The sequence below is a fragment of the Ursus arctos genome, unplaced genomic scaffold (assembly GCF_023065955.2).
Source record: "Ursus arctos isolate Adak ecotype North America unplaced genomic scaffold, UrsArc2.0 scaffold_19, whole genome shotgun sequence".
In the NCBI taxonomy this organism is placed as follows: Eukaryota; Metazoa; Chordata; class Mammalia; order Carnivora; family Ursidae; genus Ursus; species Ursus arctos.
In genome coordinates, this window is record NW_026622863.1 from 11,535,713 (window position 1) to 11,563,601 (window position 27,889).

The 27,889-nt window shown below is 37.8% G+C and overlaps 1 protein-coding gene across 6 annotated transcripts in view; it reads left to right on the forward strand.

The window, feature by feature from the left end:
* The window catches only part of FTO (FTO alpha-ketoglutarate dependent dioxygenase), a 415,235-nt gene that overhangs the window by 83,532 nt on the left and 303,814 nt on the right, over nt 1-27,889 (forward strand). For all 6 annotated transcript variants that reach the window (XM_026494768.4, XM_057314090.1, XM_044382390.3 and 3 more), the window contains exon 2: nt 21,534-21,611. In XM_026494768.4, the coding sequence (XP_026350553.1) occupies nt 21,534-21,611 (78 nt within the window). The remainder of the gene's footprint in view (nt 1-21,533; nt 21,612-27,889) is intronic.

The window sequence follows — 27,889 nt, forward strand, 5'->3', positions numbered from 1 at the left end:
TCCCTTTTCTCTTTTTTAAAAACCAGTTTATTGAAGTATAACTGACATACAGAAAAATTGCACATAAATTACACAACTTGATAAGTTTTGACACATGTATAGACTTGTTGAATATTATTCATTACCCCCTGTAGTTTCTTTATGCCTCTTAGCCATGCTTCCCTCCTCTTCCCTCCAGCCCTGGCCCCAGTCAACCACTCATCTACTCTCTGTCACTGTTGATTAATTCGCATTTTCTAGAATTTTACATGAACGGACTAATCCACTACAGTACTCTTTGTTTTGGCCTGGCTTCTTTCACTCAGCATAGTGGTTTTGAGATTTATCCATGTTGTTGTGTCAGTAGTTCATTCTTTTTATTGCTGAGTAGTGATTTTTGTATTGAAACACCATCATTTCTTTTCCTTTTTTTTTAAGTATACTCTTGTTTCCTTATTTGTTCACTTATTGACAGACATTTGGGTTATTTCCAATTATTGGCAATTATAGATAAAGGTGCTTTGAACATTTATTGTATACGTTTTTGTATGGACATATGCTATCATGTTTTAGGTCTATATCTGACTTTTTCAGAAATTGGAAGATTATCTTCCAGACTGGTTGGACCATTTTATTTTCATGAGAGCAGTGTATTAGAGTTCTAGCATGGAGGGTTTTGAGAGTAGAAGTTCTTGATGAAGTTTATAATTTTTTTTTCTTTTATGGATTGTGCTTTTGGTTTCATGTTTAAGAAAAGTGCCTTGCCTAGCTTAAAGACTTAAAGAATTTATGTTTTCTTCTACTGGTGTTATAGTTTAAGTTTATTAATTTTTATAGTTGTGTTTTATATTGATATATTCATTTAGAGTTAATTTCTATATATGATACAAGATGTGGATTGAAGTTCTTGTTTATTTGCTTTAATATGGAGATCTAATTCTTCAAGGATTATTTATTGAACAGATTTTTTTCTTCTTCCATTGAATTAACTTTGAATCTTTCTCGGAATCCATTGATCACAAATAGGTGTGTCTATTTTGGGTTTCTGTTTTGTTCCATTTATTTGTCTACTTTTATGCCAGTACCACACTGCCTTGACTTCTGTAGTTTTATATAAGTCTTGGGAGGTAGAGTGAAGTCCTTCAACTTTATTCTTCTTTTGCAGAGTTTGACCTAAAGACCCACTTTAGGTCTTTGCATTTCCATATAAATTTTAATTGTGTTAATTTTTATAGAAAAAGCCTACAGGGATTTTGGATTGGGATTGCATCATTTTGAGGACAGTTTGACAGTTTATTGAGTCTCCTGATCCTGAACATGGCATATCTCCACATTTATTTAGAAATTCTTTAATTTCTTTTAGCATTGTCTTCTTCTTGTTTCTTGCGTGAGTTTGGAAAATCATTTGCCAGGTTTTCCCCTAAGTAGTTTTTAATTTTTGATGTTATCGTAAGTGATATTTTAAAAAATTTCAGTTTCATGTAATTGGTTACTGGTATCGTAGAACTGATTTTTGCCTATTGATCTTGCAACCTTGCCAAACTTATTAGTTGTAGTTGCATTTTTGGTAGAACTTGTATGATTTTCTATATAGATGCTCATGTTATATGCAAATAAAGACAGTTTTATCTTTCTTAATTTCTTCCTAGTCTGGATGCCTTTCATTTCTTTTTCCAGCTGTATTGCACTGGCTGGAACCTTCAGTACAATCTTGAATAGAGGGATGACAACAGACGTCCTTGCCTTTTCCCGAATCACACGTGAAATCATTTAGTCTTTTCATTGCTAGGTATGATGTTAGCTCTATGATTTTCACAGATTTCCTTTCTCAGGTTGAGTAAGTTCCTTGGTTTACTGAGTGTATTAAGCAGGTATTATCTAAGCAGGTATTATCTAATGTTGGGTATTATCTAATGTTCTTATTGTATCATTTCATATCACCATATGGTTTTTCTTTCTTAGTCATCAGTAAAGCTGATGATGATTCATAATATGAATTATGCCAATTTTAGAACGTTAGACCTCTGGCATTTGTGGAATAATACTTGGTGATGTATTATTTTTTTATGTGTTGTCAGATTCAGTTTGCTATTTTGTTAATAATTTGAATATTCATCTTACTGAGGGCTATTGATATATAATCTTATTGTAATACTTCTGCTTGGTTTTGGGAATTTCATTAATTTTTTTGGATGAGTTTGTATAGAATTGGTATTTCTTTATGAAATGTTTAATAGAATTGAACAGTGAAGGTTCTGAAGTTAGAGTTTTCTTTGTGGAAAGTTTTAAAAATACAAATTCAATTTCATTATTAGATACAGGGCTATTCAGGTTAGCTTCTTCTTGAGTGAACCTTGGTAATCTGTGTCTTTCAGGGAATTTTTCCATTTTGTCCAAGTTCTAGAATTTATTCGCTTAAGTTCATAATACCTCCTTATTTACCTTTTAATTGGCATGTTGAGACTTCAGTGTTGTTTTTTTTTTCCTTATCAGTATAGCTAGAGATTTAAAATTTTCTTTTCTCAAAAAACTAATCTTCTGGTTTCTTTGATTTTCTTTACTTTTCTGTTTTCTGTGTCATTGATTTCTACTCTGGTTTTTTATAATTTTCTTCCCTCTGCTTACTTCAGATTTCATTTGCTCCTCTTTTTCTATTTTTTTCCAGGTAGAAGCTGAGATCATTGATTTGAAATCATTTTTCTTTTCTAATATAAGCTTGTAGCTGTAGCTATATCCCAGAAATTTTGAAATTTATTTTTCATTTTCATTTAATTTAAAATAGTTTCTAGGGGCGCCTGGGTGGCACAGCAGTTAAGCGTCTGTCTTCGGCTCAGGGCGTGATCCCGGCGTTATGGGATCGAGTCCCACATCAGGCTCCTCTGCTATGAGCCTGCTTCTTCCTCTCCTACTCCCCCTGCTTGTGTTCCCTCTCTCGCTGGCTGTCTCTATCTCTGTCGAATAAATAAATAAAATCTTAAAAAAAAAAAATAGTTTCTAATTTCTTATTTGGTTTCTTTTTTCACCCACGATTATCTGTAAGTGGGTTATTTAATTTCCAAATATTTAGGGATTTTCTAGATCTATTTCTGTTATTGATGCTTAATTTCATTTTGTTATGGCACCATACCCCACCCCCCAGCTTTATTGAGGTATAATTGACATATAACATTGTGTAAGTTTAAGTTGTAAAATGTGATGACTTGATACATGTAAATATTGCAAAATGATTACCACAGTATGGTTAACTAAAACCTCTGTCATCTCACATAATTACCTTTTTTTTTTTTTTTTTTTGGGTGAGATCATTTAAGATCTGCTCCCTTAGCAACTTTCAGTATTGTTACCTATAGTCATCATGCTGTACATTAGATCCCTAGAACTTACTTGTCTTATAACTAGAAGTTTGTACCCTTTGACCAACATCTCTCAATTTTCCTCACTCCGCCTCCCCCAGCCCCTGGCAACTACTGTTCTGCTTTCTGTTTTATAGTTTGGCTTTTGTAGATTCCACACATAAGTGAGATCATCCAGTATTTGTCTTTTATCTTTCTGACTTAGCATAATGCCCTCAAAGTTTATCCATATCATCCTGAGTGGCAGGATTTCCTTCTTTCTCATGGCTGGATAATATTCCATTATGTAGATATATCCTCTTTATCCATTCATCCATAAATGGACACTTAGGGTGTTTCCATATCTTGTTTATTGTGAATAATGCTTCAGTGAACATGGAAATGTGGATACCTCTTTGAGATCCTGATTTTATTTTTTTGGTTTTTGTTTTCATTTTTGGACATGTACCTAGAAGTGGGATTGCTATATCATATGATAGTTCTAGTTTTAATTTTTTGAGGAACCTCCATATTGTATTCCATAGTGTCTGTATTTTCCTGCCAACAGTGCATAAGGATTTGGATTCCCTTTTCTCACCAAAACTTGTTATCTCTTCTCTTTTGGATAATAGCCATTCTAACAGGTGTGAAGTGATACCTCATTGTGGATTTGATTTGCATTTTCCTGATGATTAGTGATGTTGAGCACCTTTTTATGTTCCTCTTGGCCTTTGCATGTCTTCCTTGGAAAAAATGTCTATTCAGGTTCTCTGCCCTTTTTAAAATCAGATTTTTAAAAAAATTTTGCTATTGAGTTATATGAGTACCTTCTATATTTTAGATAATAACTCCTTCTCAGAGAGATGGTTTGCAAACATTTTATCCCATTCCATAAGTTGACTTTTAATTTTGTTCGGTTTTTTTTTTCTGTGCAAAAGCTTTTTAGTTTGATATAGTCCCACTCATGTATTTTTGCTTTTGTTGCTTGTCCTTTTCTTGTCATACTCCCAAATAGTTGCGAAGACCAATGTCAAGGAGCTTTTTCCCTAATTTTTCTTATAGGAGTTTTATAAGTTTGGGTCTTATGTTTAAGTATTTAATCCATTTTGAGTTAATTTTTGTGACTTGTGTAGGGTAGGGGTACAGGTCCAGTCTCTGCATATGATTATCCAGTTTTCCCAGCATCATTAATTGAAGTGACTATTCTTTCCCCATTGAGTATTCTTGGCTATTTTGTCAAATATTAATTGACAACATATAGAGAATTTATTTTTGGGCTGTTAATTCTGTTCCAGTGCTCTCCGTGTCTGTTTTTATGTCAATAACATAGTGTTTTTATTACTATAGCATTGTGGTATAGTTTGAAATCAGAAAATCTGAAGCCCCCAGCTTTGTTGTTTCTCGGGATTGCTTTGGCTGTTTTGGGGTCTTTTGTGGTTCCCTATAAGTTTAGGGTATTTTTTTATTGTTGTGAAAAAAGCCACTGGAATTTTGATAGAGATCGCCTTGAATGTATAGATGGCTTTGGTGGGTAGTATGCACATTTTAGCAATATTAATTCTATATATATATATATTTCTTTTTTTTTTTTTTTTTAATTTATTTGACAGAGAGAGAGAGACAGCCAGCAAGAGAGGGAACACAAGCAGGGGGAATGGGAGAGGAAGAAGCAGGCTTCCAGCAGAGCAGGGAGCCCGATGCAGGACTCGATCCCAGGACCCTGGGATCATGACCTGAGCTGAAGGCAGATGCTTAACTACTGAGCCACCCAGGCACCCCATTTAGCAATATTAATTCTAATCCATGAACACGGGATACCTTCCCATTCATTTCTGTCTTCATTTTATTTTATCAAAGTCTTATAAAGTGTATAAATCTTTCATCTCTTTAATGAATTTAAATTATTTTATTGTTTTATGAGGTTATTATAAATAGAGCTGTTTATTTTTTTCCGGATATTTCATTGTTAGTGTAGAGAAATGCAGCAGGTTTCTGTGTTGATTTTGTATCCTACAACTTTGCATTATTTGTTTATTCTAACAGTTTTTGGTGGAGTCTTTAGGATCTTTCTGTAGATAATGAGGTAATACCATCTACAACCAGAGACAACTTTGCTTTTTTTTTTTTTTTTTAAGATTTATTTTATTTATGAGCGAGAGAGAGAGCAGGGATGGGGCAAGAAGGGCAGAGGGAGAGGGAGAGGGAGAGAAAGTCTCAAGCAGACTCTGCACTGAGTACAGAGTCTGATTCAGGGCTTGATCTCACAACTCTGAGATCACAACATGAGCTGAAACCAAGAGTTGGATGCTTAACTGTGCCAAACAGGCACCCCTGCTTCTTCCTTTTTGATTTGGATGTCTTTTATTTCTTTTTCTTGCCTAATTGCTCTAGCTAGGACTTCTACTAACATGTTGAATAGGAGTTGTGAGAATAGGCACCTTTGTCTTGATTTTAGAAGAAAAGCTTTGAACATTTCTTCATTAAGTATGATGTTAGCTGTGGGCTTGTCCTATACAGCCTTTATTATGTTGAGGTACATTTTTTTTCTATACCAAAATTTTTAAAAGAGGGTTTTTTTTTTTTTTTTAACCATGCTAGGGATATTGTATTTTGTCAAAAGCTTTTTTTTTCTTTAGCGTTTATTGAGATGATCATATGATTTTTATGTTACATTATTAATGTGGTCTGTTACACTTATTGATTTATGTATACTGAATATCCTTGCATACCAGGTATAAATACCACTTGATTATGGTGTATGATCCTTTTAATATGCTGTTGTATTTGCTTCCCTGATATTTTTTTGAGAACTTTTTTTACATCTGTATTCATCAGGAATATTGGCCTGTAGTATTGTTGTTGTTGTTGTTTTGTTTTTTCTTGTTCTATCATTACTGGGCTTTGGTATCAGGGCAATGCTGGCCTTGAGCAATGAATTTGGGAGTGTTCCTTCCTCTTTAAGTTTTTGGAAAAGTTTGAGCAGGATTTGCATTAATTCTTCTTTAAGTGTTTGGTAGATTAACCAGTGAAACCATCTGGTCCTGAGCTTTACTTTGTTGGGAGGTTTTTGATTACTCATTGAATCTAAAAAGATTGTTACTGGTGTGTTTAGATTTTCTATTTCTTCATGATTCAGTCTTAGTAGGTGACTGTTTCAAGGAATTTATCTATTTCTTCTAGATTATTCAATTTATTGGTATATAATTGTTCATAGTAGGCTCTTAGAATCCTTTCTATTTCTGTGGCATCAGTTGTAATATCTTCTTTTTCGTTTCTGATTTTATTTAGTTGAGTCTTCTCTCTTTTTTTCCTAGTTGGTGAGCTAAAGATTTGTCAGTTTTGCTTATCTTAAAAAAAAAAACAAAAACAAAAAACCTGAGTTCTTAACTCTTTTGTTCTTTTCCATTGTTTTTTTGGACTCCATTTCATTTATTTCCATTCTGCTTTTGGTCATTTTCTTCTTTCTGCAAACATGTGCTTAGTTTGTTCTTCTTGTCTAGTTTCTTGAGGTATGAAGTTAGGTTGCTTATGGGAGATCTTTCTGTTTTCTTAAGCATTTATCACTATAAATTTTCTTCTCAGAATTGTTTTTGCTGCATCCCATAAGTTTTGATATTTTGTTTCCATTTTTGTTTGTTTCAAGATATTTTTGAAATGCTTTCTTGATAGCTTCTTTGACATGTTGGTTGTTCAGGAGTGTGTTATTTAATTTGCTCATATTTGTGGATTTTTCAGCTTTCCTTTTGTTACTGATTTCTAGTTTTATACTATTCTGGTTGAAAAAGATCCTTGGTATCATTTCAGTTTTTCTTTTTGTTTCTTGTTTTTTTTTGCTTTTTAATTAGCTAAGACTTGTGTTGTTGCTTAACATATGATCTGACCCAGAGAATGTTCTGTTTGTGCTTAAGAAGAATGTGTATTCTGCTGCTGTTGGATGGAATGTTTTATATATATGGCTGTTAGGTCCATTGGGTCTAAAGTATAGTTCAAGTTTAATGTTTTCATATTGATTTTCTATCAGGATGATTTATCCATTGTTGAGATGGGATAGTGAATTCCCCTACTATTATTATATTGTTGTCTGTTTCTCTCTTCAAATGTGTTAGTATTTGTTTAAGGTATTTAGGTGCTCCAGTGTTGGGTGCTTACATGCTTATTGTTACATTCCCTTGATGGGCTGACCCCTCTATCATTATATAATGCCCTTCTTTGTCTCTTGTTAAAGTTGAATTAAAGTGTATTTCATATATGTATAGCTACCCCTTTTCTTTTTTGGTTTCCACTTTGCATGGACTGTCTTTTTCCATTCCTTTACTTTGAGCCTATGTGTGTCTTTAGAGCTTAAGTGAGTCTCTTGTAAGCAGCGTATAGTTGGGTCTTTTTAAAAAAATCTATTTAGCTACTCAGTGTCTTTTGATTGGATCATTCAATCCATTGACATTTAGAATAATTATTAATAGTAAAGGACTTACTAATGCCATTTGTCAATTGTGTTTTGGCTATCTTGCAGTTCCCTTATTCCTTTTTTCCTTCTTGTCTTCCTTTCTGTATTGATTGATTTTGTATTGATGATTGATTTCCTTCTCTTAATGTTTGTGTATCTACTCTAAGGTTTGGCTTTATGGTTTCTATGAGGCTTCCATAAGAGATTTTATACATATAACAGACTGTTTGATGCTGATAACAACTTAACTCCACCTGCATGCAAAAACTCTACCCTTAATTTTTTTTTTAAGATTTTGTTTTTGAGTAATCTCTACACTGATTATGGGGCTTGAACTCACAACCCTGAGATCAGGAGTTGCATGCTCCACCAACTGAGCCAGTCAGATGGTCCAAAAACTCTACCCTTTTATTCTTCCTCTTTTATGTTTCTGATGTCACAATTTCTCTCTTTTTATATTGAGTATACATTAACAAATTAGTGTAGCTTTGGTGGTTTTACTGCTTTTGTCCTTTAACCTTTTTACTAGAGATAAGTAGTTAGCACATCACAATATTACAGTATAACTCTAATAGAGTTCTGAATTTTACTATGTACTTTACTTCTATGTTGTATATTTTCATCTTTTTTAATAAAGAGCATCCTTTCATTTCAGCTTAGAGAATTCTTTAGCATTTCTTGCAAGGCATATCTAGTAAGGATGAACTCGCTCAGATTTTGTCTGGGAAAGTTTTTATTTTTCCTTCATTTTTGAAGGACAGTTTTGCTAGGCAAAGTATTTTTAGTAGTTTTGGTTGGCATTTTTTTTTCCAGCACCTTGAATTTATCACCCCACTTGTTCTTGGTCTATGAGGTTTCTGCTGAGAAATTCACTCATAGCCTTGTAAGAGTTCCCTTACGGATGACAAGCTTCTCTTGCTGCTTTTAAGATTCTTTCTTTGACAGACCACTGGCAAGACTTATCCAAAAGAAAAGAGAAAGGACCCAGATTATTAAAATTATGAATGAAAAAGGAGAGGTCACGACGAACACCATTGAAATTGGAAGGATTATTAGAAATTTTTATCAACAGCTATATGCCAATAAACTAAGCAATCTGGAAGAGATGGAATCCTTCCTGGAAACCTATAAACTACCAAGATTGAAAAAGGAAGAAATTGATTTCTTAAACAGGCCAATTAATTATGAAGAAATTGAGTCAGTGATAAACAACCTTCCAAATAACAAAACTCCAGGCCCGGACGGTTTTCCTGGGGAATTCTACCAAACATTCAAAGAAGAAATAATACCTATTCTCCTAAAGCTATTTCAAAAAATAGAAACAGAAGGAAAGCTACCAAACTCATTCTATGAGGCCAATATTACCTTGATCCCCAAACCAGGCAAAGACCCCCTCAAAAAGGAGAATTACAGACCGATTTCCCTAATGAATATGGACGCCAAAATCCTCAACAAGATACTTGCTAATAGAATCCAACAGTTCATTAAAAGGATTATCCACCACGATCAAGTGGGATTCATACCTGGGATGCAAGCGTGGTTCAATATTCGCAAATCAATCAGCGTGATACATCATATCAACAAGAAAAGACTCAAGAACCATATGATCCTCTCAATCGATGCCGAAAAAGCATTTGACAAAATACAGCATCCTTTCCTGATTAAAACCCTTCAGAGTGTAGGAATAGAAGGTACATTTCTCAATCTCATAAAAGCCATCTATGAAAAACCTACTGCAAATATTATTCTCAATGGGGAAAAGCTGGAAGCCTTTCCCTTAAGATCAGGAACACGACAAGGATGCCCACTCTCGCCACTATTATTCAACATAGTACTAGAAGTCCTTGCAACAGCAATCAGACAACAAAAAGGGATCAAAGGTATTCAAATCGGCAAAGAAGAAGTCAAAATGTCTCTCTTCGCAGACGACATGATACTCTATATGGAAAACCCAAAAGAAGCCACTCCCAAACTATTAGAAGTTATAGAGCAATTCAGTAACGTGGCGGGATACAAAATCAATGCTCAGAAATCAGTTGCATTTCTGTACACGAATAACGAGAACGAAGAAAGAGAAATCAGGGAATCCATCCCATTTACAATAGCACCAAAAACCATATGTTACCTTGGAATTAACTTAACCAGAGACGTAAAGGACCTTTATTCTAGAAACTATAAATCACTCTTAAAAGACATTGAGGAAGACATAAAAAGATGGAAAGATATTCCATGCTCATGGATCGGAAGAATTAACATAGTTAAAATGTCCATGCTACCCAGAGCAATCTACACTTTCAATGCTATCCCGATCAAAATACCGAGAACGTTTTTCAAAGAACTGGAACAAATAGTCCTTAAATTTGTATGGAACCAGAAAAGACCCCGAATCTCCAAGGAACTGTTGAAAAGGAAAAACAAAGCTGGGGGCATCACAATGCCGGATTTCGAGCTGTACTACAAAGCTGTGATCACAAAGACAGCATGGTACTGGCACAAAAACAGACACATAGACCAATGGAACAGAATAGAGAGCCCAGAAATGGACCCTCAGCTCTTTGGGCAACTAATATTTGATAAAGCAGGAAAAAACATCCGGTGGGAAAAAGACAGTCTCTTCAATAAATGGTGCTGGGAAAATTGGACAGCTACATGCAAAAGAATGAAACTTGACCACTATCTCACACCATACACAAAAATAAACTCCAAATGGATGAAAGACCTCGATGTGAGACAGGAATCCATCAAAATTCTAGAGGAGAACATAGGCAGCAACCTCTACGACATCGGCCAAAGCAACCTTTTTCATGACACATCCCCAAAGGCAAGAGAAACAAAAGATAAAATGAATTTATGGGACTTCATCAAGATTAAAAGTTTCTGCACATCCAAGGAAACAGTCAGAAAAACTAAGAGGCAGCCCACGGAATGGGAGAATATATTTGCAAATGACACTACAGATAAAGGACTGGTATCCAAGATCTACAAAGAACTTCTCAAACTCAATACACAAGAAACAAATAAACAAATCAAAAAATGGGCAGAAGATATGAACAGACACTTTTCCAATGAAGACATACAAATGGCTAACAGACACATGAAAAAATGTTCAAAATCATTAGCCATCAAGGAAATTCAAATCAAAACCACACTGAGATACCACCTTACGCCAGTTAGAATGGCAAAAATAGACAAGGCAAGAAACAACAATTGTTGGAGAGGATGTGGAGAAAGGGGATCCCTCCTACATTGTTGGTGGGAATGCAAGTTGGTACAGCCACTCTGGAAAACCGTGTGGAGGTCCCTTAAAAAGTTAAAAATTGAGCTACCCTATGATCCAGCCATTGCACTACTGGGTGTTTACCCCAAAGATACAGACGTAGTGAAGAGAAGAGCCATATGCACCCCAATGTTCATAGCAGCAATGTCCACAATAGCTAAATCGTGGAAGGAGCCGAGATGCCCTTCAACAGATGACTGGATTAAGAAGTTGTGGTCCATATATACAATGGAATATTACTCAGCAATCAGAAAGAATGAGTTCTCAACATTTGCTACAACATGGACGGCACTGGAGGAGATAATGCTAAGTGAAATAAGTCAAGCAGAGAAAGACAACTATCATATGATTTCTCTCATCTATGGAACATAAGAACTAGAATGATCAGTAGGGGAAGAAAGGGATAAAGAAAGGGGGGGTAATCAGAAGGGGGAATGAAACATGAGAGACTATGGACTATGAGAAACAAACTGGGGGCTACAGAGGGGAGGGGGGTGGGGGAATGGGATAGACCGGTGATGGGTAGTAAGGAGGGCACATATTGCATGGTGCACTGGGTGTTATACACAACTAATGAATCATCGAGCCTTACATCGAAAACTGGGGATGTACTGTATGGTGACTAACATAATATAATAAAAAATCATTATTAATAAAAAAAAAAAAATTCTTTCTTTGTCTTTGATTTTTGACAGTTTTATTATAATGTGTCTTGAGTTAGATCTTTTTGAGTTGAATCTGTTTGGGGGCCCTAAAAGCATTGTGAATTTGGATGTCCAAATCCTTCCCCAGACATTATTTTTTGGAATGTACTTTCTACCTACTTCAACTCCCCCCACCCCCGCCCCCCCCTTAGACTCCAGTAGTTCATATTCTACTTCTCTTGATGGTATCTCATAGTTAGGCTTTCCTCACTCTTTATTTTTTTTCCCTTGTTCTCCTTTATCTGGGTAATTTCAGAGGTCCTGTTTTCTCCTTCACAGGTTCTTTCTTCTGCTTGATCCGTTCTGCTGTCCATATTGTCTGTTGTATTTATTATTTCATTCATTGTGTTTTTCAGCTTCATAATTTGTTTGGTTCTATATCATTTCTGACTCTTTGTTTAACTTTTGATTTTGTTCATGCATTGTTTTCCTAATTTCATTGAATTATCTTTCTGTGTATTCTCATAGCTTATTGAGTTTCCTTCAGATAGTTATTTTGAATTCTTTATTGGACAAACCGCAGATCTCCATGTCTTTAGAGTTGGTTACCAGAAAATTACTGCAATTCTTTGACAGTGTCACATTTCCCTAATTTTTTCATATTCCTTGAAGTCTTGTATTGCTGGCTCCTCCAGTCTTTACCGACTGACTTCCAGAGAGAAATACCTTCTGTTAGCCGTACTAGGGATTCTGAGGGTTTCTCAAACCTTCTATGGATATCCCTGTTCCACACTTCTTGCTTCCCTCTTGTGGCAGAATTCTTAAGCTTATGTGTCTTCTCTCAATCCTGCAAAAAGCACTAGACTGAGTACTGACAGCTTGCCTTTTGCGTCTCCAAGGGCAGTGTTAAATGCTCAGGTTTGTGATCTCTCCTTAGATTCAGAATGGATGTCTGTGCATGCTCACTAGCTGTCTGGAAAAGCTTGGTCTCATCACCTGCCTGCCTGCTGCAGAATGGGGGCTTATGGGTGAGAACTGTGGAGCACTGGTTGCCCATGGGCCAGTTAGGGGGATCAGATTAGTGGGTGGGGTGACCCCAGCATCTTGTTGGTTGGCCTTTTAATGGAGTCCATGGTATGGTTAATGGGATATTTGTTCCTTTAACATGTATGTTTTAAGCTTTGGCTATTTTTCTCCCAACCAGTCACTACCCCTCCAGTTGCAAAGCTTATGACTTGATACTCTCAGTGGGATGAGAGAGAAATGGTGCTCTTTGCCAGCATCCCATACAGATTGGAAAGCTGGCTGCTCACTCACAAAATTTCACTTTTAACCATGGGAGAGATCATGGGCTAAGATGGGTACTGGGTTCTTTGCACTCTGACCTGTGCCCCCTTGTAGGAGAAGTAACATGAGTAAAGTCAAATCATTCCTCTTATCCTCACAACATGTCTAGTCATGGATTTTTCTTGCTCACATGGTGTACTGGAACTTCTCCACTGGACTCCGACACCTCCACAAAGGCCCTCTTATCCATGGATAATTGTCTAAGTTAGCTTTCATTTCCTGGACCTTGGCTTAGAGGGGATGAAGTCTATTCATGGGCCAGTTTTGGGTCTGTAGTGGACCCAGGTCTGTATACCTATTACTTGCTACACAGGTGGATGAGATGCCTCCACAGTCCCTTAGTGTATGGTGCTGGATCCTGCAGCTCCCATAAAGGCACTTATGTCTGTAGATGGATGCCATTTTTTTTGTTGTTGAGGGGGGCATACAGTTGAGTGATGTCTTATTCAGCTGTGTTCCTGACATCATTCTCCCCCAGAGAAGATATTTTTTAATGATCTGATTTTTTAGAAATATATTGATATCTAGGTGTGGTCTATCTTACCAATGTTCTGTGTGTATTTGAGACAAATGTGTATTTTGCCATTGTTTGGTTAAATGTTATATAGATGTCAATTAGGTTAGGTTGGTTTATAGTGTTGTTCAAGGCTTCTGTATTCTTACTGAGTGTTCTGTCTGCTTGTTCCACCAATTATTGAGAGAGGGATATTTAAATCTTTGACTATAATTGTGGAATCATCTATTTCTGTTTGTTGTTCTTTCAGTTTTCACTGCATGTATTTTGTAGTCTGTTGTTAGTTGTATCAATATTTAAGATTACTATGTTCTCTTGATGAATTGACTCCTTTATCATTATGAAATGACTCTCTTATAATATTCTTTGCTCTGAAACTCATTTTATCTGGTATCAATAGAATTACTTCAACTTTCTTTTGATGAGTACTACTGGTGTAAATATTTTTTCCATTCTTTTACTCTCTTAAATATTTTTTTATTGTCATAAAATACGTGTAACATAAAATTTACTGTTTTAACCATTTTCCATTGTATAGTTTTGTAGCATTAACTACGGTCATATTGTTGTATCCATCCTTTTACTTTTAACCTATTTGTTTCTTTATATTTGACGTTGATTTGTTATAAGCAGCAGATAGTTGGATATTGATTTTTAAAAATGTAGTCTGGCAGTCTCTTTAATTGAGTTGTTTAGACTGTTTATATGTAATGTAATTCTACCATTTTACTATTTACCGTTCTCCTTTTTTCTGTATTTCTCCCTTTTTGGATTGATTTTTCATGATTCCATTTTATCTCCCTTGTTGGCTATTACTTGTAACTCTTTGTTGTTATTTTGTGGTTGTTTTAGGGTTTCTAGCATCCTTCATTATCTTAATAGAGTATTTCTATAAGTAGTGCTATTCCACTTTAAATGTAGTGTAAGAATCTTATCACAATATACTTCCATTTCTCTTTCACCATTGTGGTATTGTTGTTATACGTTTCACTTCTACATATATTATAAACCCCACAATGTACTATTATTTTTGCTTGAAATGCTTATCTTTCGTAAAGATTTAAATAGTGAGGATAAGGTCTTTTATATTTCCAGTGTAGTTACTATTTTTGATTTTCTTCATTCCTTTGTGTAAACTCAGATTTCTGTCTAGTGTCATTTTTTTCTGCTTATAGGTCTTTCTTTATCATTTCTTACAGTGAAGCTTTGTTGGTATTAAATTATTTTTATTTTTCTGTATCTGCAAACATGTTTATTTCACCTTTGTTTCTGAAAGACATTTTGGCTTGCTATAGAAACCTAGTTGACAAATATTTTTCTCTCAGTTATTTGAAAATATTTTTTCACTGTCTTCTGGCTAACATTGCTCCAGTGAAATATTCCATGTAATGATTTGTTTCTGTGTACATGCTATTTCTTTTTCTCTGCTTTTAAGATTTTCTCTTTTCACAGATTTTAAGTAATCTGATTATATTGTGCTATAGTGTTATTTCCTTAAGGTTTTTGTGCCTAGGGTTCTGTGAATATTTATTTGAATCTGTGGATTTATAATTTTCATCAAATTTGGAAAATTTTTGGTCAGTTCTTTTCCTTTTTTCCATTCTCTTATTCTGTGGTGACTCTGCATGTATTATACTGCTTAAAGTCCTCTCACAGCTCACCAATACTCTGTTAATTTTGTTTTTAAACCTGTGCTTCCTTTTGGATAATTTCCACTGATAAGTTTTCATGTTACTGTTCTTTTCTTCTATGGTATCTAATCAGCTTTGAATCCTGTTCTGTTTGTATTTCATCTCAGACATTGAGGTTTCCCTGTCTAGAAGCATGATTTAATTTTATTTTTTCTGCTTCTCTACTTACCATGTTCATTTTTTTGACCTTATGAACCACAGTTATATCACTTTTCTATTTTTATTAATTACTTTATTATTTTTTAAAGATTTTATTTATTTATTTATTGGGGGGGATGGGGCAGAGGAAGAGGGAAAGAATCTTCAGGTAGACTCAGCACTGAGTGTGGAGCCTGATGTAGGGCTAGATATCATGACCTGAGACAAAATCAAGAATTGGACACTTAACCAGCTGAAACACCCAGGTACCCCCACTTTTTAAAATGTACTTTTCATTTTGTCATTTGTACCATTTTGGAGCCAGTTTCAGTTGATTGATTTTTCTCTCCATTACTTCGCCTTACTGTCTTACCTTGCTTTCCATGGTTGTAGTTTTTGATTAGAAATAGTTTCATCCTTTTAGTCTTTTTTTTTTAAGATTTTGTTTATTTATTTGAGAGAGAGAGAGAGAGAGTGTGTGAGCGAGCATGAGCAGGGGGAGGGGCAGGCTAAGCAGGGAACCAGATGCGGAGCTTGATCCCGGACCCTGGGATCATGACCTGAGCTGAAGGCATATGTTAACTGACTGAGCCACCCAGGCGCCCCTGATTCTTTTAGTCTTGATATAAGATTTTTTATAGGGTCACTTTTGTGTTACTACTGAGGCAAAATCCTCCCGAGAATTTTTTCTGATGTTTTGTGGGTTATGAGATTATTTACTCTGGCTGAATGTTTGGTCTACAACAGCATAGGCTCCCATTATTGGAAACAATAAGGAATGCTAGTTAATGTCTTAAAGGAATTTCTTGAAAGCACTGTAGAGCTACCAAGGCAGCCAAGACTTGGGTGTCCAAAATTAGTGGTGTAAGCATTTGTTTTAAATTTAAAAAATAAGATTGCTTTTAATTAAAATCATTTAAGATTTTTGTATTTATGTGTTCTTTTTAAGTTAAAAATTGAACAGTTGTTAAAAGATAAAATTTTCTGTTGCCTCTGAGTTGGTGTGGTGAAGTATAGTGGAAATGACCTCGTACTTGGGAAATGAGAATATGGGTTGTGATTTTTCTCATGACCAGCCACGTAATCTCTTGCCATTCACTTTATATCTCTAGATGGGCTTTTATTTCTTCATCTGTTCTAAAATTTTACAGTAATTTTTATTTTTATCACCAGTGTAGCTAATTGAGGTGTTTTATATATATAAAATTTTATGAAGAGCTTTTACGTGTTTCTGCTGCAGCTCACCCAGGTACATTAATATCTGAGTTTCTCATGTAGCATTAATTTATGGCATAAAGTATAATTTGATGGGATAGATTCTTTTATAGATAATTCATAGCTACTAAATAAAACTCATTTCCTAGAATAAGGGAGTAAATAAGTGGTTGCCAAAGTGTACTGAGGGGTTCATTTACACCTCACATGGAGTTAAGAGACTAGTTCCAAATTGTATATCTAGATGGGTAGAACTGGTATTAGAACTAACTTTCGGCTTCTTAACTCATGCTTTGTTATGCAGGCCCCACCCCCTATTTGAATGCCATTTCCCTGTTATCTGCATAGGCTGTCATTTGTAAAATTCACTAATATATGTAACTGATTTTATTTCATCTTCATAGCACTCTATGAAACAGTGTTTTACAGATGAGTAAACTGAAATCCGGAGAGGTCGATTTGGGTGTACCACATGTGGGAAGGGATGAGTCTGGACTCAAATTCTACTCTTTCCTCCAAATTCTGTTTATTTTCACCATGCCATTATTTTCGGTGAGCATAGGAAAGTGAATACTGAGTTTCTTGAAATGGTTGAAGTACTTTTTCCCCCCTTTCATTTAAAGCAAATATGGCATGCGTGTATATGAAATATTTATTTATACTTCTGGCTTAGCTATTTTTTTTTTTACTCATCTTTGTGGCATTAGTTTTGATGTATCTTCCTCAGGGAGGTTTTACTTACTCACTCAATGCCCTGCTTAAGGGCTAGGTCAATTTTCCCACTTACTATTTGAAACCCTCAGAAGATCTGGTGATTGTTTTTACAGTAAACATTCATAAACCTTTATTTGTGATTGTATTTTAAAAAGAATCAGAGAACAAAATTAATTTTTTATTGAACCCGACAAAATATGATTTATAGGTTAAAAATTATGTGGAAAATGAAAAATGGATAAAGTGTAAGAGTAGTTAGCCACATAATGTGATGAGACTGAAGAAAATATATTTTATTTGTAGGTGAGATACCCCTCCTATTATGAGTCATAATCCAGTTAATCTTTTTAATATAATAACTGTATGATTCTCAAACCACATCTCTCTTTGACAAGATTCGCAAGCTCAGATAGAGCTTAACTTTTCACAGTGAGTCAGAGGCTTAGGGTTAAAGTTCAGTCTCTAACTTTAAACCCTTATAGTTTTGAGTTGCAGTGTGTTTTTCTTAAGGTCTTGTGTGTATATTTTCTTTCCTTGCTAGAGCTCTGGAAAGGGGCGTAGTCCTCGTGGAAGGGTCTTCATGTGTTCCTCCTACCAGCTGGGGAAGCTTGGGTTTTGCACTCTCTGGCTTCTGTGCGGCATTTGTGAGCTGCCTGATGTATTTGACACCCGTGTGACAGCAAAGAAGTATGCGAGCTGAGCAGTGTGCGGTAGGGCCCAGCTGTGTGCATTTATCTGTACAGCAGGCCAAGGAGCAGCAGTTAGCCAGATCTGACAATCAAACAGGAGCACTTTCTACCTCCACTCCGGAGTGCATTTTAATGTTGTGTGTGTTTACCGACTAGTTGGCATTTGACACAAAAGAAATTGTCAGAGCTGGGTTTTTTCCCCCTTCACTCTTTAGTGTGCTGGTCTATGATAGTTTCCCCCAATATACTTTATTGCATATTATAAAAATATACATTTTCTAAAACAAAGTAAGAAATCATGGCATCTGCAGTGTTATCCTGGATTTTACATTAAGAATTAGTAGGTAATATGTTTGAGTTAAATAGGTAATGTGTTGACTAGGCAGTATGTTTACATAGTTCAGAAATGAAAGCAGTACACCTGGAATGTTTGGAATAGCCTTGTTTCACCCATGTCCCCTTCTAGTCATTTCCCACCTCTACCTGATAGGTAACCGCGTGAATTGTTTGTCACATATCCTTTAGGTTTTTGTATGCACATATAAGCAGATATTTTGCCCCTTGCCTTTGACTTCCTGAGAGATTCTGGATAGCTTTTTATTTCACTAACAGGGAACCTTCCTCATTCTTGTTTACTGTTGCATTGTATCTCATTTTGTGCAGGTACCGTGGGTTATCTAACCATTCCCTATGGATGGACACTTGCATTGTTTCTAATCTTTTTGTTTAGTTGAGATAAAATTTACATGCCAAAATACTCATTCTTTCAGAGTGTACAATTAAGTGGTTTTAGTATGTTTCCAAGCTTTTCTACAAATAATGATCCAGTGGGTAAACGTGTAATACATTCTTCTGAACATGGTGCAAGTATATCCATAGAAAAAAATCTTCAGAAATAGGATTTCTGAGTCAATGGGCAAATGCATTTAAATTTTTGTAGGAATTGTCAGTTGCTGTCCGTTGGTATTGTACTAATTTGCGCTCTTGAGTATGAGAGGATTTTTTCTCCATAGTCATGCTCAGAGTGACTTTGCCTTTTTTTAAAAACAATTTTAATTTTTAAGAAATATGTGAAGGTCATGAACTACCAGTTTAATATTAATTCCTGATTGATTTCACCGAGGTAGAGATGACCCAGACTTCTTTTTAAGTTCATAAATATTATTGTTTATAATTGATCTATTAGCTAATTGGTAAAATTGTAGGCTGCGAATGTTGATACACAGAACGGATTACAGACGTGTGGTCTTAAGTGGAGCGGTTTCTGGATCTGCATTCTTTCCTGCCATATAGATATACTGATGCTCACAGTATCAAAATTAAAATTTCCAGTGGAAAGAGACCATTTGTATTCTCCTTGCTCTGTAGTAGGAACATTCCTGTAGAATTTTATCCCTTTGATACAGCCTTCCAAGTTCTAATGTTTTATACCTGTCTGATACACTGGACTTCAACTGATCTGGGAAGTGGTGGTTTTTATAATGATGTAGCTAAAGTATTAATTAAAAGTAGAGTTTCAGGCTCCATTGATGCCTGTTGATCTATGGGACAGGTCTACTGCTGTTTAATCTCATTAAGGTAGAGTATTTAATTCCTTAGAGGAGTTGACCTTTGTGCTCCTTCTTATACACAGGGTAGCTTTATAGACTTGCCCGAGGAGATCTTCAGGTGGTATTTATTTGTTTATTCATTTTAAGGTGGCATTTATAAGGCAGAGCCGTTTCAAGTTTTGGTTTTCATGTGCGTTTGAACTATTCAAGGATTTTAACAACGGGTTAAATTTTGGGGGGAGACATTTAAGTGTTCTGTCTATAAAAATGACTGGTAAAAGGTTCATGGGAAAATGCGGGCTTTCCTGAAGTCGAAGTGACAATTGAGATATAGATTTGGATTAAATTTGTGATGAAGTGCATAAATGTGTAAGCATATGCATGGAAATATCATTAGTTTTTTCTATGCCCCAAATAGTGGCTAATGTTGAAAACAGATAAGCCACTTCACCAATGATTTATGTAAACTAATGGTTTGTGTTAGTATTCTAGGTTCTTCATAAAGGAAAACTGTTCATAGTTTAACGGGTAAGCCAGTCTTACCATTGTAGATGAGAAAATACCTAGAGTCCAAGCAGAAAGCTTTCACTAAATAAATAGGCCAGAATTTTGTATGGGTAAACTTGAGTGTTTTGCCTCTCTTAGATCAACCCATTGCTATGTTTCTATTCCTTTTTTCTTTATTTACCTTGGATAATTTGCAAAAAGATACAGAAAGATTTACGTTCTGCCCAAAGGGTGTTTTCTCTGGACTACTGTGGGATGGGTCTATGAAAAAAAGCTGCTTTCTTGGGGTAGGGGAAAGTGATAGGGTCCCTATGTCTGGTTGAGCAGGTTGTTGACTGCATATGACAATGTCCTTTGCAGCAGGTGGGGGCTAAATAAACACACAGTTTGTGTTCATCAAGCCATGGAATAGGGCTGCAGTGACCCAGAGCAAGGCATACCATTTTGTAATTCTTACAAAGGTGCTGATAACAGCCTGAATATGCATCTTATTGTAGTTTTATTTGAAAATCAGTTGTTTCTGCCATTCCTGTTTTTTTGTCCTTTGAGAAATTTTCTGTAGTATATAGATAATTCCTATGTGTGTGTGTAAATACACACACACACACACACACATAATGCCATTTATATGCCATGTGGACTCTTTCTCTCTGTGTCTCTCTCTGTCTGTCTCTCTCACACCCCCCCCCCATATACGTTAGGTAGTCTTTGAAGAAAAAATCCCTCAGAGGAGGACATCACCTTATATGTATTCAGTTCTTTATGAAATACTTTATAATACGGGGTCCTCTCTTAGTTACTTTGTTTGGACAGCATGGTGCTGTTTGGGAAGACAGAGAAATGGCCTCAGACAGTGCTAGCTGTGGATGCTTAAAAATGTTTCTTCATAAAATTGGAAAAGAAAAGAAATGAAGATGCCTAACTCGGATTTAGTACGTATTCTAGAAATGAAAGATCACTTTAAAAAAGTAATACGTAAGTGGATACTATATCAAATAAACGTTTATAGGATGAATAAATCTTCCAAATATCCTGACATTCTGTAAATGGATACTGTGGTTTGATTTGCTATTTCCAGTGTTCGTGTGATAGAAGGATTCAGAAGCTGCTGTGTCTCAAGCAGATTATACAGACAGGAAGATGTGCTCTGGAAGACTGTATAGGGTGTCTCAAAAGGTGATTCTAGTGATGAAAAAGACCCTGGTGTTAAAGAAACATGTCAGGATTGGTGAATCAAATTGTTTCATGGACTATGAGAGTGAATAAAATCATTATTTCTAAATTAATGCTTTATGCAATGTGTAATTTAAATGTATGTAATGAAATGAATACATTTTATAATAGACATTTGGCTGATTTCTATCTCTAAAAATTTCTACATTCAGGTTGGCTAAGTTTTTCTTGGTATTGTCTTACTGGAAAAATAAGGGGTTGTCTTATATTCTGATCACTTTATATTCAGTCACCTGTAATCATTATTATTTCTAAACAGAAACTGAGGCTTCTTGAAGAGCTTGAAGATACTTGGCTCCCTTATCTGACCCCCAAGGATGATGAATTCTATCAGCAGGTAAGATCTTTTCATATTTTTATCAGTTGGTATTGATTTGTTCTGATCTAAGAAGCAGCTGTGGTCTGGAGAGGTTAAAGTGAAATGGTCTGATTTGGTCATCTAGTGACCCCCAGAACATCCCGGCTCCTTCCCAGTCTGCTTTCTGCTGTGAACCTAGGGCTTTGAACAGTGGACTGCTTTCTTCATCCCCCAACATTCCATGCTTTCTTCTCCTTCCTTGCCTCTGCTCCTTCTGTTTCTTCTGCATAGAATATCCTTTTGCCCCTTACCTTGTTGCCAGATGGCTAATTCTTCAAGACTTCACTTAACACATCACCTTCTTTGTGAAAGTTTCCTTGACTTACTTTACCTAAAAGTCGACTCGACCACACTCTGTTCTGTGCTACTTGCACCTTATAAATACCTCTATCCTGCTTATCGCGTTGTATTGTAGTTATGGGATTCCGTGTCTCTTTCCCTGTACTCTTTCAATTACAAGTGATAAACACCCCAACAGACTCATTGTAGCAAAAGGGGAATTTATTGACTTTCTTAACTTAGATGTGTAGGAGCACATGACTGAATCCACCTTCTCAAAAGGTGTCATCTGATCCCTGCTTTTCTGTGTGTCATGGTTCGGCTCTCCTCTGTGTGACTTCATGCTGGCTAGGCTCTGACCTGCTAGCATATGTAGGAGGTGTCTGACAGCCCAAGGGGTATATGGTCTTAAGCCCATGGGATCTTAGAAGAAGGTAGCCAGTTCTTTTTTTCTGGTTCCATCTGATTTCCCTGGGAGTGATCTTTTTGGCCTGGTTTGAGTCCTGGGCCTATTCCTGAACCAGTTATAGTGTTCTGGGGCATGAGATGCTCCCGTGTGCCCAGCCTCGTTCATGCACCCACTCGCGGAGTTGGGTTCAAATATGACCATTTCCACTCAAACTGCATGGCCTGTGAGTTGGAGATGGATGGTTTCCCCAGAGGAAAATTGGAGTCCTCTTCCCAAAGAAGGAGGGGAAGGCATGTTGGGCAGGTACTAATAGTCCATGTTCATCTGTTCTTTCCTGCCAGAATGTCGGCTTTTGGGGTAAGAATTGGGCCCCCTTATCTTCGTTTCTCCAGTACCTAGCATGCACTTGTGTATGGCTGATTCTCAATAGCCGCGGAAGGGAGACAAGAAGGAAGATGGTTACCATCTAACATCCAGGTCCCTTGACTTTCCACTCTCAGTTCCAGGACATTATCTGTCATCTCCATTCTCATTAGATCTTCACTGTCTTTCACCGGATCAGTCCTTTTATGGATTGCTCTAGTTTCTCCTCTTTGTCCCTCTTTCTTAATCCTTAGAACTATAGTACATTTTCTAACCAAGACATAAATCTGAGCCTGTCAACCCCCTGCTTCAGACCCGGCAGTGGCTGCTCATTGCCTGGCTCTTGCCTTTCTAGTCTTATCTCCCCAACTCTTTCATCTTCTTACGTACACTGGACTTTGGCAGGACCTCAGACTAGCCGGGCAGTCTCATGTTTTGGGCCTTCTTGCTACATCCTCCAGTGCCCTGCCTCCTCCCTTCCTTGGTGAACTTCTGTTATCTGTTAGCAACGTGTCATCTCTTGGAGGGTGTTCCCTGACACCTCCGCAGCACAGAGGCTTGCCTCTGCTTCCTCTTGTGTGCACCTGTAGTACTTTATTTGTACCTTTATTAGCTCCGTGGTTTTATTTTTATGCTTGTCTCCCCCATCCTCTGTGCTTTGTATAACACCTGGCACCTAGTAGGTGTTTAATTAATTTGCTTGGATGGATGAGTGAATTAATGCATGCATTAGTTAATTTAAAAAACAAGTTATAAAATAATGTTTTTATACACATACCCTCCTCCCAGGGGGGTAGATTCAGAAAAGGTTTTCAGGGTATGTACAGAAATGTCATATGCCAGCGTGGCAAGGTTTTCTCTTTTGAGCTTTTCTAGTTTTCCAAATTGTCTTAAATGAACAAAATAATTATCCAAAAAAATAATTATAAAATAATTATCCAAAAAACCCTTAAGACAAGTAAACCCACAAAGCACAATCAGCTCTTAAATCCTTATTACTGTTTTTATCGACAGAAGCCATCTGGTACATGATTACACACACTGCTGTAAAGCAGCTTCTGAGCCTTTCGGCTTTGGTACAGTGCAAGTGGGAGTAGTACATGAAGAATTAAACACAGAGGTTATCAGCCGCTGTGCTCAGAGCCAGCCCTACACCGGGGCAGGAAAGGAAACGCAAAGGCAAACAACAACTATCAAGGCTGCTCTTTTATCTTTCCAAGACCCACGACAAGTCTGAATACCAATATCTAATCACTTTAAGTGCACCTTATAATAGGGTTAGTGCTTCAACAGACCCTTAGTAAAGGAAGTCTATTCTCTTAAGAGACGAAGTGAAAACACTTTTTTAATGACATGAATAATAGAAAGTTCAGACCGACGTGGGGTCCCTTCAGGAGGCCCTGGCCACAGGAACGCCAGTGCAGCTGCCAGTCACAAAAGCAAGACTTTTTGCAGCTTCCCTGTTGAGTGTGTGTGTGTTGACCCTTACTGTGTGCGTTCAGTCCTCACAACTCCCTCGTGCATTTATGCCACAAATGTGCATTCAGTGACTGCTCTTCTTCAGGCTTGCAGTGTTTGAGGTAGGTATTATCTTCCTCTTCTAGAAATTTCTCTTTAGATCCAGAGTAAGCTCCATATGTGAGCAGCAGAGGTGGAGTCCACGCCCACATTTATCTGACTCCGAAGGCCCCTGCTCCTGCTCTTTCTGCTCTGTTGTGCACCTCCCAGTGCTCAAATACCCTGTTCAAATTCAAACACCCTCAGAGACATTTTTTGGTTTCGTCTGACAAGACCACAGAGAGAAAAGAAATAAAACAACAATAACAAACCTGAAGTAGAAAAGTAGAGAGAAGTTCTGTGGGTTCACCAGAGAGCACAAGGAAATGAGGAACTGCCTAGTCCAGAAACAAACCCTGGCTTCCAGATCCATGAGTGCTACCTCTCGTATCCGGAGAAAACGCCTCTCTCCTCGGTGCGCCCACCTGCTTTCAGTTACTGTGTACTTCCTTACCTCAGCCCTCTGAGGCAGGGGTTTTTTAAAATCCCGTTTTAGAGATGAGAAAACCGAAGCACAGAGGGGTTTAAAGTTTTGTTCAAGGCTTTTATTTAATAAGCAAGAAGCGTCAAGACCCGGGTTTGAGCCCAGGCGGCCTGACTCCTGGATCGGACTCTGAGTATCATCCTACTGTGTCTCTTGGTGCTTCTGGGATCGCTCTGCTTTCATCGCCACTATCCCTCACCTCTCTTGATCCCTGACCTCCCCTCTGACCTCCAGGGCTCCAATTCCAACTGCCTGTTGGGGGCTCTGCCTGGAAGTCTTGCAGGGGCATCTAACCCAACATGATCCGTATGCATTCATTACTGACTTCATTGAACACCGATATTTAGCTTCCCCGCCCTGTGCAGGTAATGTTCTAGGCATTAGAGATGAAGTGGTGAAAACCAAGAGAAGAGTCCTCCTTCTTTGAGTTTATTTTCTTTTGAGGTGGGATATGGGGGGGGGGCAGGGAGCAGAAATAAAAAGAAAGCCGGAAAATGAACGTCGGAAGGGCAAACAGGTATGGAGAGGAAGGAGGTCAGAGGGCACCATAGGGAGGGGGATTGCAACTTTGGGGGGTCCAGGGAGGCCTTCTTATAGTGACTTTTGAACAAACCCCTTATGGAGGTGTGGGAGCAAGCCATGTGGACACTTGTGGGAAGAATGTTGTGGACTCAGGGAAGAGCAGAGCCCCTGAGGTGTATCTGAGGAGGAACACCCAAGGCCAACACACCCGGAGCGAAGTGAGAGAGTTGAGAACAGAAGGGATGAGATCAGAGAGCCATGGCCGATGATATGGGAACTTGCCGTCTGTGCTGGGCATGTCGGCCGTGACTCTGAGTAACACGAGATGCCGTGAGAGGCTTTGGAGTGCAAGTGGGACAAGCTCTGAGTCACCTTTTGGTAAGGATCCGTTTTAAGGGATCCTGCTGTTCAGTCTCTTCTCTAGGGGCCATCCTCCTTGTGCTCTTCACCAAATCAGAAGTCCTTGCTGTCCTCCCCTTCCACCCATTGCTTCAATCCCTCGTTTGGGCACTGGGCCCTGGCAGGTCCGCCTCTTCACAAACCCTCAGGGTGTTTCTTCTTTGCCAGCTCCACCAGCACAGTCTTTGGTCAGGCCCTCATTTATCATCTTAGACCAGCACAGTTTCCTAGTCTACCTGGTGTTCCTTGTGCCCTCTCCAATACCATCAATATCGTGTTCCTCTCAATATGTCTGACTTGTCACTCCTTGCTTTATAAGTTTTGCTCGGTCTCTCTTGCCTGTGAGGTAGAGTTCACCCTCCTCAACATGTCCTCTAAGGCCACTGACCGTATGACCCCAGACTACCTCTCTGGTCTCATCTCTACCCATTGCCTCACGTGGAGTCCGACCGTAGACTCTTGCCCCTCAGAGTGTCTTGCTACACCCTGGGCCTGCTGTGACCTTTCATCCTTCCACGCCTTTGTGCTTGTTATCCCCTGGGTGTGGAGCACCCTTATCTCCTCTTGTGTCTGGTGAGCATCTACTCACTCTTGAAGACCTTGCTGAAATACGACCTCTTCTGTGAAGGTACCGGGAAATGCCATGTGTTTTACTTTCAGAAAATATTAAAAATCCGGCCACCTCCCACCACCTCCGGCGCATACGCTGTGGCCAGAGCTCCCATCGTCTCTTTCCCAGATGGTTGCAGAGCCTCCTGTCTGTGTTCCCACAGCATCTGTAGCAGTGCCTTTTCTGAAACCTCAGTCAGCTCGTTACACTTTCTTGCTCAGAGCCCTCTGAGAGCTTCCCATCGTGTTCAGAGTAAAAGCCTGGGACCTTACATTGACCCACAAAGCATAGTAAGAGCTCGCTCCCTGCTTCTGCCGCCTGTCCTCTTGCCATCTGGCATTCTTGCCGTCTGGGCATCAGCCAAGCACACTGCTGCCCCCACGGCCTTTGCGCTTAATGTTCCCGTCAGCCTGGGACTCTCTTTCCCCCCCAGGTATCCGTGGGGCTTGTCTACTCATTTCTTGCATTCCTCTGCCCAGATGTCACCTTATCAAAGGCCCTCTCTGACCAGGCTGTGTGAAAGGGGAACATTCGTCGCGGCATTCTCATCCTCCTTAACTTGGATTTCTTTTTTCCCGTAGCACTTATCACAATCTAAAAGAATGTATGTTTTACTAAATAAATAACTCAATAATGAATTCATAAAATACTATGTATATTATGAGCCACATGTCCTGTGTATTTATATACCATCTATATAAATATGAGCTCCTGGAGAGCATATCAACGTTTTCTTCTCTTCATATTCCTAGCACCTCATGCTTTGCAAATAGTACGTGCTCAATAAATACGTATTAAATGAGAATTTTCCAGATTCCCTTCCTGCTTCTTTATTCCCTGCCCCCACAGTAGTATTTTCATACTTCCCTTGTGATAAGTCTTTCTTTAGCTACTGGTTTTTATTTTTATCTGTGCTGGTAAACTATGAGATGCCGTAAAACAGGGGCTGCCTTGTTTTTATCATTGTGTTTATGGCACTTTATACAGTATCTGGTGGAAAGCAGATATTCAGTAAATTTTAAACAAACAAAAAATGAACCACTGATTTGGGGCGCCTGGGTGGCTCAGACGGTTAAGTGTCCGACTCTTGATTTCAGCTTGGGTCTAGATCTCAGGGTCATGAGTTCAAGCCCCATGTTGGGCTCCATGCTGGGTATGGAGCCTACTTTAAAAAAAAAAAAAAAGAACTATTGAGCGAGTGAATGAACGAACAAACATCTCTGGGTCACTTTGTAGCAAACCGCATGTTATGCCAAGACTCAGTTGTGATAGCTGTAGCAGGGCCAATGCAGTGACCTCAGAAGAGAGCCTCCTTTGGGAGACAGCTCAGCATCACGCAGCAGGAGGTTGGCCGGTTGGGCCAGATGTGTCCAGCCCATTTGTCTTGGGATGGCTACCAAGTCTTAAGCATGTTACAATGAAAACTATATAGAAAATGTTATAACTGATAATGCATACATTTCTATAGAGTGCAGAATACAAAGTGTTACCAGCAAAATCTGTTAACAGCCAGATTAGAAGTAGAGTCCCTTGACATCACAATATTTTTTAAATGAAGTACATTTCCCAAGTCACTTGAAGATTTTAAATTTAATTTCACTCTACTGAGGGTTGAGTTCCACTGGTTTCATTTA